The following is a 14,683-nucleotide window of genomic DNA, read 5'->3' on the forward strand; positions in this document are numbered from 1 at the left end:
ATAATGTGACTCTCTCATTCTAAATTGACCGTAGGTGTGATTGTGAGTGTGAATGGTTGTCTGTGGCATCTATGACGTTGAATGGCATCTATGACATTGAATTCTCATTAAAACAATAACTTGCATAACATAATATGCCCAAGATTGTATTTACATTCATAACTATCCTGTAACTTATTTGAGTGATGTCTGATGAACTTGCAGTTCGCTACGAGAATCACCTTTGCTGCCAGGCTGTAACCAGTGTTGCCAGATGCTGCTGACGTTTTCCAGCCAAAATATGTTCAAAACCCGCCAAAATGCACTTAAAACCGCCCAATCTGGCAACACTGGCTGTAACCTTTCTTATTTCAATGGGCTCTATGGACTGGCAGCCGGGTATCCGTTGCAGTCTATGAGACGGTTCTGAACAGCCAATTTCGGCTAGTTGTTATTGGTTAAAATCGACAAAATCGTCACTTCCAGGGAAGCCGGGCTTCTCTGGGACTAACGAGACAGTGGGAGGGGCAAGAAGCCGGGCTGATGAAGGATTATTGGAGGTAGTGTTTGAAAGACATGAGGAGGGCGGGCTCTGTACTTCGGCGTCGGCGAGGAACACGGAAGCATGATCAGTCCCTACCGGATGTCGAGAAAGTGTAGTCGTGTGCCAAAGTGCTGTCCGAATTTCTTTACATATAAACATTTCTTCTCATTGATGTCTCTGTACATTACTCTGTAAATAAATGTAAATATTACTCATTGTGCTCCGTTAACTTTCATCCATTCTATCAGTTTGATCATTCATGAATTCACTCGTTTATTTCATTTATCCCAAATCCAAGACGGCGGCACAGGTGTTTTTCTCGTTTGTCTCTGCGTTTGTTTGTGTTTATTTTTTTTTGATGGGCTACCAGATCTGATGAACTTATATCTCCGGATTTCGGAACTTTGACTGCAGCAGCGTTCGTAAGCGGAGATATTCCTAAATAGACAAATTCTTAACTTGGATTAAATCATCAGCATCATGAAAGCGGCTGGCCTTCTGCTCCTGCTTGCTTACATGCTGAGCTTGCTTAGGGAGTGTGATCTGCGACGTGGCGAGCAACTGAATCCATGCCGGATTATTACTCCAACATCTGGCACTATGGTGCTTTTTCCCAGTTTTGCCCATCACTTGACTTTGTGGATTACTTCAACCGAGGCCCCGGTGGATCTGCCTCCCCAATGGTCAGAGATACGACCCATGATGCCTACCTCTAAGCGTGAGCAGGCATCCTGCACCACAAAACCAGCAGTGCTGTGGATTATTTTTTTCCTATTTCTCTCAGGTAACATTCACCCCAATCCGGGACCAGAGCGAATTGAACTCATGAACCCTCACGAACTAAAAACCAGCAGTGGCTTGCGTTTTTTTCACGTAAACGCTCGTAGTCTGGTAAATAAAATCGATGAAATTCGCCTGTGGGCGAAGTTGACAGAAAGTGACATTATGGTTATCTCTGAGACTTGGCTTAAACCGTCAATTTCAAACAATATGCTCCATATTGATGGATATAATCTCTTTAGGTCAGACCGAATGCATAAAGGGGGAGGAGTTGCTATTTATGCCAAAGCATATTTGGACTGTTGTTGTCTTGAAACAATGACTAAACCTAAATGTTTTGAGCTGTGTGCCATCAAAGTAAACCTCTCCAACAACGCACATCTGACAGTGGTCGGCTGTTACCGCCCACCTTCGGCTGTGGCTGAGGCGACCACTCTACTGACGGATTTTCTACGGAAACTTCAGAACGAGTATGTTGTTTTAGGAGACTTAAATTGGGACTGGTTATCTACCTCTACATTAAGGGACTTGTGCGACGCGTTGCATCTAACACAACTGGTTCAATCACCAACACGCCTCAATCTGAAAAAAATGGACAAATCTACACTAATAGATGTTATTCTTACAAATGCCCCATATAAGTACCCTGCTGTGGGCGTTTTTTCCAATGACATCAGTGATCACTGTGCCATCGTCTGTGTAGGAAACTGTAAAGCAATTAAAGTGAAACCGCGATTTATTTTTAAAAGAAATTATAAACGTTTTGATGAGCAGGCTTTTTTGCATGACATCTACCAAAGTGACTTAAATAGAGTATGCTCCATAGATGATGTTGAATTGGCATGGGATTATTTTAAAAGCACATTTTTATCTATAATTAATAAACATGCACCTCTTCGCAGACATAGAGTGAAGGGTAGGGATAAGCCCTGGTTCAACGACACTCTTGCAGTAGCCATTAGAGAAAGAAATGAGGCATGGGTTAAAGCCAAAAGGTTTAATGATGAGAAGCACTGGTTAACTTACAGGGCTATACGAAATAGATGTACTAGATTAATAAAAAATACAAAAAGTGAGCACTACTTAAACTTAATACAAGAAAACCTAAATGATCCCAAAACGTTCTGGAAACTAGTCAAATCTACATCAGGGGATATCCCACCCCCCGCCACACCTGAAGCTGTTATAACAGAACTAGGAGAAGTGAGGGGTAAAGAAAATTTAGTAGAGGTTTTTAATAAACATTTTATAAATGCAGGAATTGTTACACAGGCGATCCTCCCACCCCCCAGGGTGGATAGTGAATCCTTAGAGTCTTGTAGTTCTTTGGATGTTTTTAACTTTACTTACATATCTGCTTGTGAGGTAGAAAAAGCACTTATACATTTAAATTGCAAAAAATCCGCTGGTTCTGATCAGATTGAGCCCTACTTTCTCAAACTGGCGGCAAGATTGATAGCTGATCCTATTGCTGCTATTTTAAATCTCAGTTTGAGCAGTGGTTCTATTCCAAAGTCTTGGAAATCTGCTCTTGTCCTCCCACTATTAAAGGGTGGTGAGCCTACTAATTTAGACAATTACCGTCCCATATCCAGACTATCTGTCATGGCTAAATTATTTGAGTCACTTATAAATGAACAAATAAAAAAATATCTAACTAAACATAGCGTTTTAAGCCCCATGCAGTCTGGTTTTAGGCAAGGGCACAGTACTATAACCGCAGTAGCATCAGTGATGAATGATATTACTGCTTTAGACAACAAAAAATCATGTGCTGCTCTATTCATTGATTTGTCTAAGGCATTTGACACTGTTTGTCATGACCTTCTTTTACAAAGATTAAAAGATATAGGTTTCAGCCCCTCTGTTATTAACTGGTTCTCTAACTATCTGAGTGGTAGAACGCAGCGTGTGATCATTGATAACTGCACCTCATCCTCTCTAGAGCTAAAAATGGGTGTGCCTCAAGGATCAATTCTGGGGCCCATTTTGTTTTCTATATATATAAATAACCTGGGTATGGGTCTAAGTCCCACAAAGGTACATCTCTATGCAGATGACACAGTAGTGTACACTTCCACATCATCAGTACAGGAAGCTGTGAACTACTTACAGTCTGCTTTTAACCAGATACAAAATTCTCTTGTGGGACTTAGGTTGGTTCTAAATGCTAAAAAAACTAAATTCATGGTTTTCACACGCGCTCACACACCCTGTAATAGCTCTATTATTACCACAAATGGAACGCAGTTAGAAAAAGTCTCTTCCTATAAATACTTAGGAATATGGCTAGATGATAAATTGTCTTTTAGTACACATATTGAAAACCTCTTAAAGAAACTCAGGCCTAAATTAGGATTTTATTTTAGACAAAGAAAGTGTTTTCCTTACAAAGCAAGAAAAAGGTTGGTAGAGAGTACTTTCTTATCCGTGTTAGATTATGGTGATATCATTTATATGCATTCCTCACTAGTACTGCTAAAAAAACTGGATGTTGTATATAATTCTGCCTTGCGTTTTATCACAGGGACTGGAAATAGAGTTCATCATTGCTTGTTGCATGAAATGGTACAATGGTCTTCTCTTTCTCTTAGAAGGAAATTTCACTTTCTTATTTTTATTTTAAAAGTGCTACTGGGTAACTTACCTCAATACATTTCGACTCTGCTTTCTTTTCACACAAGTGTATACAGTACAAGGTCAACAAATAAGTTACTATTGACTACCCTCAATAAGAACTGAACTTGGCAAGACATCATTTTCATACTATGCACCATATATGTGGAATGAACTACAGAGTACACTTCACCTAGAGACACTTCCCTCTGTCAGTGTTTTTAAAAATCTTTTACAATCAACTTTTATAGAGCACTGCCATTGCTTTTAAATAGAGTGCCCATGTTTTTCACTTCTTATCATTTTATTGCTGTTCAGTTTTTGTTTTTACCTTCTATGTGCGTCTTGTTTTTCTCTTGTCTTGTGTTTTTAATTATTCCTGGCTGCATTGTCAGTTGTGTATTTGGTGTACGTCCCATGGTTTTTTTTTTTTTTAGTTTTATTTAGTGTCTTGTTTTTGTCCTTGTCTTTGTATTAATATCTGCCTGCTATTCTTGGCCAGGTCTCCCTGGCAGAAGAGCCATTGTGGCTCAATGGGACCTTTCCTGGTTAAACAAGGGTTAAATAAAATAAAAAAAAAATTTGTAGTTCAATCTGGTTGTAGGCTAGCTTGAGCCTTATTGGGATCTGCAGTGCTAGCTGCTAACAGAAATTGGTGAAGTCTCTGGAAAGCACAACCAGCTGGTATGACAGGGTCACAGACCATTTTCTGGAAAAGGAGCGGAGGGCAGAATTTGTGTATAAATAGTGTGCATCATATAATGTTCATGAATCTGAAGTGTGTATATTGTTCAGTAATGTTAAGAGAATGGTGGGCTCTGTGTTATAGGTTATACCTGGGTATAATATTCAAGGTTCTGTGTGTTGCATAGCCTACCTGGTTATGAATTTCCAGACTGTGTTGTAGAAGATGTTCAAGGATGTGTTGCACAGCTGGGTGTTGTGTTAAAGACTCTGTGTTGCATATCAGGGTATGATGTTCAAGGCTCTTCGTTGAATAGCCAGTGATTTTTGGATGTTTGATATTTTTGATTAAGGATATGAGGCACTAGCCTGGCAAGCCAGACTATAACATGAAATGTACAAGCAAAAATACTTTCTGCCACTAGGTAGGCTTGTCTAGTTCACTATGCTAATGGGGCACACCTTTCTATGCTTTGATATCCGGCCTACAGGTTTTACGATGAATGCGTAAAATGGGCTTCCCCTGTTTTAAAAACCAGCAGCCGCCACTGCTATACACCTATGTAGATATTGCACCAAAAACCAGACATTTGCAGCTAGAATAGTCATTTACCACATTAGCAATGTATAGAGTGTATTTCTGATTAGTTTAAAGTGATCTTCATTGAAAAGAACAGTGCTTTTCTTTCAAAAATAAGGACATTTCAAAGTGACCCCAAACTTTTGAACGGTAGTGTATGACATATCTGAAAGTTAACAACGCCAATCACTAGACTGATAATTCAGTGTATTTTTGTGAGCTGCTGTGACTTTTTTTTATTTGTAAGATAGAAGTGTAACGGATGGCAGGGGCGTCACTAGGAATTAAGCTTTACAGGGGCACTGCACAATGCACCTTAACGTTCCTGTCCCCAACCTATGCAAAGTGGATAATTCTCATGCTCTCGTGGATGAAGTTATGCGAGGAATAGGTCAACGAGACGGAAAACGCATCCCAGTCCCCAAAAAAATTTATTGTTGGCATTTGGGCTTTTAATGCATGCTGATGCTAAACGTGTCACCTCAACTCTCACGATTCACGAACTTAGCTGGTTAGTTATGACTGACGAGCACATAGTCTACAACCTTAATCTGACCTCTCTCACCCTCCTCCTCATCTGTCACTGTTTCCCTGCCCCTGTCTCTGCTTCGTGAGAAGAATTGTCTGATATCCATCTGGAAAAGTCATTTAATATCGTTTAATTCAATGTAGTTTAATGGGTTTGTTAGAATATGGTTTGCTTAGTTTTGTTGCAAAAACTTCGCGCTACCTTAACTCATCCAGAGCCCGTTCTCTGACTCATCCAAAGAGTAGACTCATCTCTCCAGTAGGCTAAATGGACTCATGGCACGCCGCATGCACGCTATGTTTACAGTGAGAATCTCCCAGACCAATCAGAAAATTAGTTAGAAAGAAGAGGCGATAGAAGTTTGAAACACACTCTGTCCTACAACTTACAGTAGATAAATGATCTGCCAAAGAAACTAGTTTGTTACGAAAATCTTTCAACATTTTCTTACTGGGGCACAGCTGATTTTTACTGGGGCACGTACCTCAGTAAAAAAGGCCTAGTGACACCCCTGAAGGATGGAATGATGAAGTAAATGAAAATAAAATGTAAATATTATTTTGGTTAATATTAGCCTCTTTTAAAACTGTTAAAAATAATGACAGTTTTTAAACTAAGTTTTCACCGTCTGTTCAGTATTAGTGCTGACAGATGTTTACAGCTGTTTACATCTGTTTACTAGTGCTGAGCCAGTGTGTGTTACTGTCAGAAAACTTGTGTTGAATTACAGTATGATTCTCTTTAATGTACCGTTGTTCTATTAAACTGTGCTACCTATCAAGATGTGCTACCCTGCGTCTTTGCGCAGGCCCATTTTTTGAGCTCTGTTTCCACGCCCATCATTTCATGCTACCTTGCAGGAGTGAATTTGCTGGAATCTAAAATGTATATTTCAGAATATGAGAATAGAGTATCAAAACATGCTCCCCATGCTCTGACAGCGCCCTTGGAGGGACTGGAGGTGTAAAATAGAATGTGTATCTACTGGGAGCATTATTTGATGGAGAATATTGGTAGATCAAAATGTGCTACTTTAAAAACGTCAATCAAAACATGCAAGCCAAGCTCGGACAGTACACGTGACCTGGTTTGTAATGTAAATAAATATGTAATGTAACTTGTTGTGAGTTACATCTTTAGGAGATATACAAAAATCATACCGATAATCAACGGGAGCAGTTTTTGACAAAGTAGCATAAATCGATGGACTCTGCTGTCGATTAGCGCTACGGTAGCATTTTTCAGTAGAACACCACAAACCATCAGAACACCGTCCATTGCAGGGCTCCATGCACACACACTTTTACACACTCATTCACACCTAAAGGGCAGTTTATCTTCACCAGTCCCCCCACTAGCAGGTGCCCTTGTTCTGCATTATTATAAAACTTAGCGTTTCATCACTGAGTTACTCACCGCAGTGTCTCCAGTTTACACTCGTGTTTCTTCAGTAGATCACAGAGCTTCTCCACTCCTGAGTCTCCCAGTTCACACTCACTCAGATCCAGCTCTCTGATGTGTGATGGATTTGTATAGAGAGCTGAAGCCAAAGCAGTGCAGGATTTCTCACTGACGCTGTTCCACAGTCTGCAGAGGGAGACAGAGAAAAGATATTTAGTCCTTTATTAGAGTGAACTCAACACTGTTACAGTATTAAGGTCAATAACTAAAGAATAAACCACTGTGTGTGTGTGTGAGTGAGAGAGAGAGAGAGAGAGAGAGAGAGAGGTGTGATGAAGTGGAGTTACTGTTCTCACCCTGAAGTTGATTATTTTTCTATAACAGCACATCTTGGAGTGTTATTCTTCTCATACCACAGCAATTTGTCAAAAAAAAAAATCAATTTGTAGTTACATTAAATGTTGCAGAACATCAATGAAATAAGTTAGTTAGCCAATATTATTATTATTATCATTCTACATGCACACTCTTCTAGTTTTCCAATGTCGGTTCGTGTGGTTTTCTCTTGTAAACAGAGGGGAAGCGTCAGGGCCTTCCAGGCGTTCAGAGAAGCCCAAACATATCAGCATTTCAAATGTTATATTTCATTTCTTTCATTCTTTAATTGCTTTTTAATTGCATTCTTGAAGGCCAACGCGAATTTAACCATGAATCGGCACCGTCAGCGCAGCAGTGAAGTCACCTTCCAGCCGGTGTAGCGTTCATCAGTAGTGTTAGCGAAAGCTAATAAAGCAGTCAGTGCTATTGAGAGCAAGTAGCACAGGCTAACGACCGAGAAACTAAGATTTCTGTCTCCAGACTCTTCTTCCACACTGCACGCTCACTACAGTATTTTTCACTCAGACTTAAGGATTTATTCCCCTGTGGAATTTACTGAGTTAAAATCAACATCGGCAGCTTCACACAACAGAGCGACCTGGCAGCCTGACGCTAATCCCTTACAGAATCCTTTACCCTGTTGCTGTTTTGGTGTCTGAAGTCCCAGCTCTAATAGTAACGGTTCACCACTGCTTGTAAACATGCGTGAAGAATATCTAATGAAGTTTTGGGAGCCTTTCAGGTGTTCAACATGTCTTTAGTTTCAGTTTATTTATTTGGTGCTTAATTATAGCACAGCTAATCCTAGCACTGGATGAGCCGAATCTTTCTCTTTCCCAGCGAACAAAGAAATGGTTCTGTGCAGCAGAAACCTCCCTCATTGGATATTCGCATCAGCTCTGATGTGTGACGTCACGTTGTCTTGATAAATGAAATAGTAGTCTGTTAAATTCATGTGATTCACATTTAGTGGTTACAACTGACCTGTTTATTCTTATTTTTTCTGAAAAATAATGTAAATATATAAAATCTGTAAAATGTTTAAAATAATTGAGTCAGTTGTGTATAATTAGGAGTTGAGGTGAAATGTGGCTGTAGTGCTGTGGCCTACTATAAAAGCCGTGCGACATAATTAGTGAATATCTACAAAACTGAGCTGTAAGAAATGGAATATTTAAGCCTGGGCTTCAATGAAAACAGCGTTTTCTCGAAGAGGCAGGGACTCGGCAGCTTGTAAGGTGAGTACAATTCACTGTCAGTGGCTTTCCAATCAGCACAGGCACAGTCCGCATGGATACAGTCGCTTCTGGCTGTAAAAAACAGCAACTGAGTGAAAACAGAAAATAGAGATCGACGTGTTTATAGTTGTTTCTTACGTAAGTTTCTGCAGTCTGTAATGTGGATCCTGCAGCAGAGCCGAGAGCTGATCCACTCTGACGTCTGTTAATTTTCTGTAGCTCAGATCCAGCTCCGTGTGCAGTAAGGGGTTTTTACTGAACATTCGAGTAAGAAGGTTGTAGGCTTCCTCTGCTTCAGCACTTTTCAACAACCTGTAGGGATTTGAAGAGAAAGGTTCTTTTCACAGTATTTATTTATTTATTTATTTGTTTATTTAATATGATGTTTGCTTCTAGAAGAATCACCTGAGTGTCAGTTTGTTAGTTTTGCAGTCAGTAAGTTGTTGGACTCCTGATGCTCCAGGGTCGTTCCCTCTGAGATCCAGCTCTCTCAGGTGTGATGATGGGTTTAGTCTCAGAGCTTCAGCCAGAGCAGTGTATCCTTCCTCTGTTATACTGCAGTCTGAAAGTCTACACAAAAACACACAACTCTCTGATTTTTTATGTACAAAATAAATTAATGAAGATGTGATATTGTATACAAATTGAGAATTTAATCTTTTTTCTTGTTAATTTATTAACTCTAGATTGTCAATTCAATTTCAATTCAATTAAATTCAAAACACTTTATTTGTCCCCGCAGGGCAATTAAAAGAGCATCAAGAGCAGCATTAGGGCAGTCGAACATCAGACAACATAAAAACACAAATTAGAATACTCTACAGCTGTCAGTTCTGTGTGCATTCAGTCTGACGAGGGGCTGGACAATGATGTTGGGACAGGGAAGGGTCAGTGTTCAGGAGTCGGACCGCTGTGGGAACAAAGGTGGACCTCCTCCTTTGTGTCCTGCAGCGTGGACAGCGCAGCCTGCGTCCTGATGGAAGCCACTCCAACACTGAGTGTAGTGTGTGTGTGAGGGGTCATGTAGGATCCTGTGGGCGGTGCGGATGGTTTGCTGGTCACAAAAAGCAGACAGAGCTCGAACGGAGTCCAATGATTTTGGAACAGACTTTGGTGATAGTGAGTAGTCTTGACCGGTCTTGTAGGCTGATGGAGTGAAACCATGAGATGAATGAAAATGTTAATACACTCTCAATGAAAGAGTGGTAGAAAGTCAGGAGAATGTCTTTATTCACTCCAAATGATCTCAGCTTCCTCAGCAAATATTGTCTCTGGTGGCACTTCGTGAGGATCTCCTCAGTGTTGGAGGAAAACCTCAGAAGACTGTCAAATATTGTGCCCAAATACTTATATTCCTCCACCAGCTCCACCGGCTCCCCCCGGATGGTGGTCGTGTGAGCCTCTGCCAGTTGTCTCTGCTTGATGGAGAATGTCACAATCAACTCTTTGGTCTTATTAGAGTTCAACTGGAGACCGGCTCCCTCACACCAGGAGATGAAGTCCTGAAGTACAGAGCCATGGTGTGGGTTAGAGGCGGAAAGCAGAGAGAGCAGGACTGTGTCGTCCGCAAATTTCACCAGATGACAGTCTGGCTGAGTGGACCTGCAATCATCGGTGTAGAGGATGTAAAGCAGGAGCGATAGGACACAGCCCTGTGGGGAGCCAGTGGAGGTGTGGAGGATGTCAGAGTAGGATCCGTTAACAAACACCCTCTGTGGCCGGTTGGTAAGGAAGTCAATAAGTCCATTAAGTCAATGTCACTTAATGGATTGTGTACAAATTACTGGGTTGTCATTAAAAACTGATATTATAATAATTCAGTGCTTGACTGAGCACGACTTCAAAAGTAAAAGAAATAGTGTTGAAGGATAAAAGCATTTCATGACACTTTGTCATGTTTTTAAGAAATGACATTGACATACTTGAGTGTTTCCAGGAGGCAGTGTGAATTCTGTAGGAGGTTCGAGATCTGCTTTATTCCTGAGTCTCCTGCTTTATTCCCGCTCAGATCCAGCTCTCTGAGCTGTGAGGGATTTTCTTCCAGAGCTGCAGCCAAAGCAGCACAGCCTTCAGCTGCTACACTGCAGTTACACAGTCTGCAGAAGGAAAGAAGGAGCACAATGAACAGATCGCATCTCATTTGTTCAATAAGAACGCAATATTTTCATTCTTTTCTTTAACAGTTACCTTAGAATTACAGCAATTAGACATTTACATTGGAATAGAACTTTTACACACTTAAACACCTTTTAGTTCAATATAATAAAACTAATAATCTATTTTTTAATCAAAACATGCTGTTTAATTATATTGTGTTCTAGTTTAGTTATTTTTTTCCTGATCTCTTTGCCAGACTTGGACACAGAGAATATGGAGACTCAGAAATGTATTAACAGCATTAAAGTCTGTAGAACATGTACTGCTTTTTTAATGACACATAATTCTGCAGTCATTTAAACTCAGAGATTAAAATACTGAATTGATGCTTCACTGAAGGATTAGACATCATTTCAGATGTTCCTTCACCTCAGTGTTCTGAGTGGAGACTGTGGATTCTTCAGTCCAGCAGAAAGCTGAGTGACTCCTGGATCCTGCAGACTGTTGTTGCTCAGGTCCAGCTCTCTCACACTGCAGGACTTTAATTTGAGAACGCTGGCTAAAGCTGAACAGCTCTCCACAGTCAGATTACTTTTATTCAGCCTAGATATGAAATATGATGTAGACAGAGCTTTATACTCAATATTAATACTTCATTGTGCAGATATTATGGAAAACACAAGACATTTTATTTTCATGTGCACTGAAGTCCATATTCTGGGTTCATCTGGGTCATAAGGGGTCATAAGAGGTTATTTTTAACATCATTCTATTCATTTATTCCTCTTTTAATTTGTCTTGTCTGTTATGTCTCAGTGGTTAAATCAAGTGATTTCACTGAAAAGGTCAAACGTGTTGATCATTTCTACTCTTCTGTTCCTTTCTAGTTTCAGGAGCTTAACACTTTCCAGTGACGGAACAGAACCCAGGTGTTGCTAGAAGGACTATGAGGTTTCTTTGGAGAAACACAGGATATATTATGTTATGTCAGCACTTATAGAAAACAAAATATATAATTAAAAATGAATTTGTGCATACTTGGGTCATCCTTAATGGCAGGTCCCACTAGAAAACATTGTGAGTAAAACTCAGCTGACAGTGATGCATAAATAAAAATACTTACCGAATTTTCTGAAATTTACAGTGAGAGTCTTCCAGTAGAGCTGAGAGCTTCTTCACCCCTGAGTCTCCTGGTTCCTTCATGCTCAGATCCAGCTCTTTTAGGAGTAAAGGGTTTTCATCTAAAACTGAATTTAGCCAAGTACAGGCCTCTTGTGCAGCAGGACGTTTCAACAAACTGCAGAAAGTAAAATGTTTTTGTACTTGGTGTTTCCAGAATAATAGACCCACATTAACCAGAACAGTGTGGCTGCTTTTGCTTATTTCCTGATGACTTCTCTTTAAATTTAAATGATGGTGCCCAATGTCTGTAACACACTGGGAAAAAATTAGGACCAGTCGAATAAACCATAAATTACAGTCAATTATCAACTTTATCCTTTTTTTTTCAAAGAAACGATCAAAGTTTTTGTACAGCATTCCTTTCTGTTTAATATTTATATAATTGTGTTAGTTTATAGAAGAATCACCTCAGTGTTGTTAGTTTACAGTCTGGATCCTGGAGTAAATCAGTGAGCAGCTTCACTCCTGATGCTCCAGGGTCGTTCCCTCTGAGATCCAGCTCTATTAGGTGGGATGATGGGTTTAGTCTCAGAGCTTCAGCCAGAGCAGTGTATCCTTCCTCTGTTATACTGCAGTCTGAAAGTCTGTGTAAAATGTTGCCAAAGAGGATCAAGAATAAAAAGGGTGAACATCTTAGAAAACAATATAGAATTAAGAAGCTATTTGGCACACTGGAAAACATGGCACTTCTATTCATAATATTATATTAAACACAATACTGAAGACATCAAAATTATGAAATAACAAATGGAACATATGTGGAATTATGTTGAAAATAAAAAGTGTTAAAAAACAAAATGTGTGATATTTTAGATTCTTTAAGGTAGCCACCATTTACCTTGATGCTTTGCACACTATTCGGATTATCTTAACCACCTTCATGAGGTAGTCACCTGGAATGATAATCACCTCAAGTGATGTGGCAAAATGGCAGCCAATCGCTTTGTCACCATACTACTACTACTACTACAACATCGACCTCAGTTGGGCATACAGTGGTGCCTGAAAGTTTGTGAACCCTTTACAATTTTCTATATTGCTGCATTAATATGACCTAAAACATCATCAGATTTTCACACAAGTCCTAAAAGTAGATAAAGAGAACCCAGTTAAACAAATGAGACAAAAATATTATACTTGGTCATTTATTTATTGAGGAAAATGATCCAATATTACATATCTGTGAGTGGCAAAAGTATGTGAACCTTTGCTTTCAGTATCTGGTGTGACCCCCTTGTGCAGCAATAACTGCAACTAAATGTTTCCGGTAACTGTTGATCAGTCCTGCACACCGGCTTGGAGGAATTTTAGCCCATTCCTCCGTACAGAACAGCTTCAACTCTAGGATGTTGTTGGGTTTCTTCACATGAACTGCTCGCTTCAGGTCCTTCCACAACATTTCAATTGGATTAAGGTCAGGACTTTGACTTGGCCATTGCAAAACATCAACTTTATTCTTCTTTAACCATTCTTTGGTAGAACGACTTGTGTGCTTAGGGTCGTTGTCTTGCTGCATGACCCACCTTCTCTTGAGATTCAGTTCATGGACAGGTGTCCTGACGTTTTCCTTTAGAATTCGCTGGTATAATTCAGAATTCATTGTTCCATCAAGAATGACAAGCCGTCCTGGCCCAGATGCATCAAAACAGGCCCAAATAGGATAAGGTTCTTATGCTGGAATGCAGTGTTTTCCTTTCTCCAAACATAACGCTTCTCATTTAAGCCAAAAAGTTCTATTTTGGTCTCATCTGTCCACAAAACATTTTTTTCAATAGCCTTCTGGCTTGTCCACATGATCTTTAGCAAACTGCAGACGAACAACAATGTTCTTTTTGGAGAGCAGTGGCGTTCTCCTTGCGACCCTGCCATGCACACCGTTGTTGTTCAGTGTTCTCCTGATGGTGGACTCATGAACATTAACATTGGCCAATGTGAGAGAGGCCTTCAGTTGCTTAGAAGTTACCCTGGGGTCCTTTGTGACCTCGCCGACTATTACACGCCTTGCTCTTGGAGTGATCTTTGTTGGTTGACCACTCCTGGGGAGGGTAACAATGGTCTTGGATTTCCTCCATTTGTACACAGTCTGTCTGACCTTTTCCAGCCTGATGAGCATCAACAATGCTTTTTCTGAGGTCCTCAGAAATCTTTGTTCATGCCATGATACACTTCCACAAACGTGTTGTGAAGATCAGACTTTGATAGATCCCTGTTCTTGAAATAAAACAGGGTGCCCACTCACACCTGATTGTCATCCCATCGATTGAAAACACCTGACTCTAATTTCACCTTCAAATTAACTGCTAATCCTAGAGGTTCACATACTTTTGCCACTCACAGATGTGTAATATTGGATCATTTTCCTCAATAAATAAATAAATAAATGACCGAGTATAATATTTTTGTCTCATTTGTTTCACGGGGTTCTCTTTGTCTACTTTTAGGACTTGTGTGAAAATCTGATGATGTTTTAGGTCATATTTATGCAGAAATATAGAAAGGGTTCACAAACTTTCAAGCACCACTGTAATAATGGACTCTCCACTCCTCTCTATCCATCATTAGGGTCCTCAATTCAGTGGTGTCGACCACTCCAGCATCTTCTTTGAGGACATCCACCACTGTTTTGAGTGGCCGCCCAGGGCATCTTCTGCCATGTGTGGGCTCCCATACTACCA

General features: G+C 40.1%; 1 protein-coding gene across 1 annotated transcript in view; it reads right to left on the reverse strand.

The window, feature by feature from the left end:
• LOC132888466 (NACHT, LRR and PYD domains-containing protein 12-like) overlaps positions 1–14,683 on the reverse strand; it is a 401,003-nt gene that overhangs the window by 366,009 nt on the left and 20,311 nt on the right. Inside the window, exons 7-8 of the mRNA XM_060924512.1 lie at positions 11,256–11,429; positions 10,652–10,825 (exon numbers count right to left, since the gene is read on the reverse strand). Of these exons, the coding sequence (XP_060780495.1) occupies positions 10,652–10,825; positions 11,256–11,429 (348 nt within the window). The remainder of the gene's footprint in view (positions 1–10,651; positions 10,826–11,255; positions 11,430–14,683) is intronic.

Source organism: Neoarius graeffei, chromosome 6 (assembly GCF_027579695.1).
Source record: "Neoarius graeffei isolate fNeoGra1 chromosome 6, fNeoGra1.pri, whole genome shotgun sequence".
NCBI lineage: Eukaryota > Metazoa > Chordata > Actinopteri > Siluriformes > Ariidae > Neoarius > Neoarius graeffei.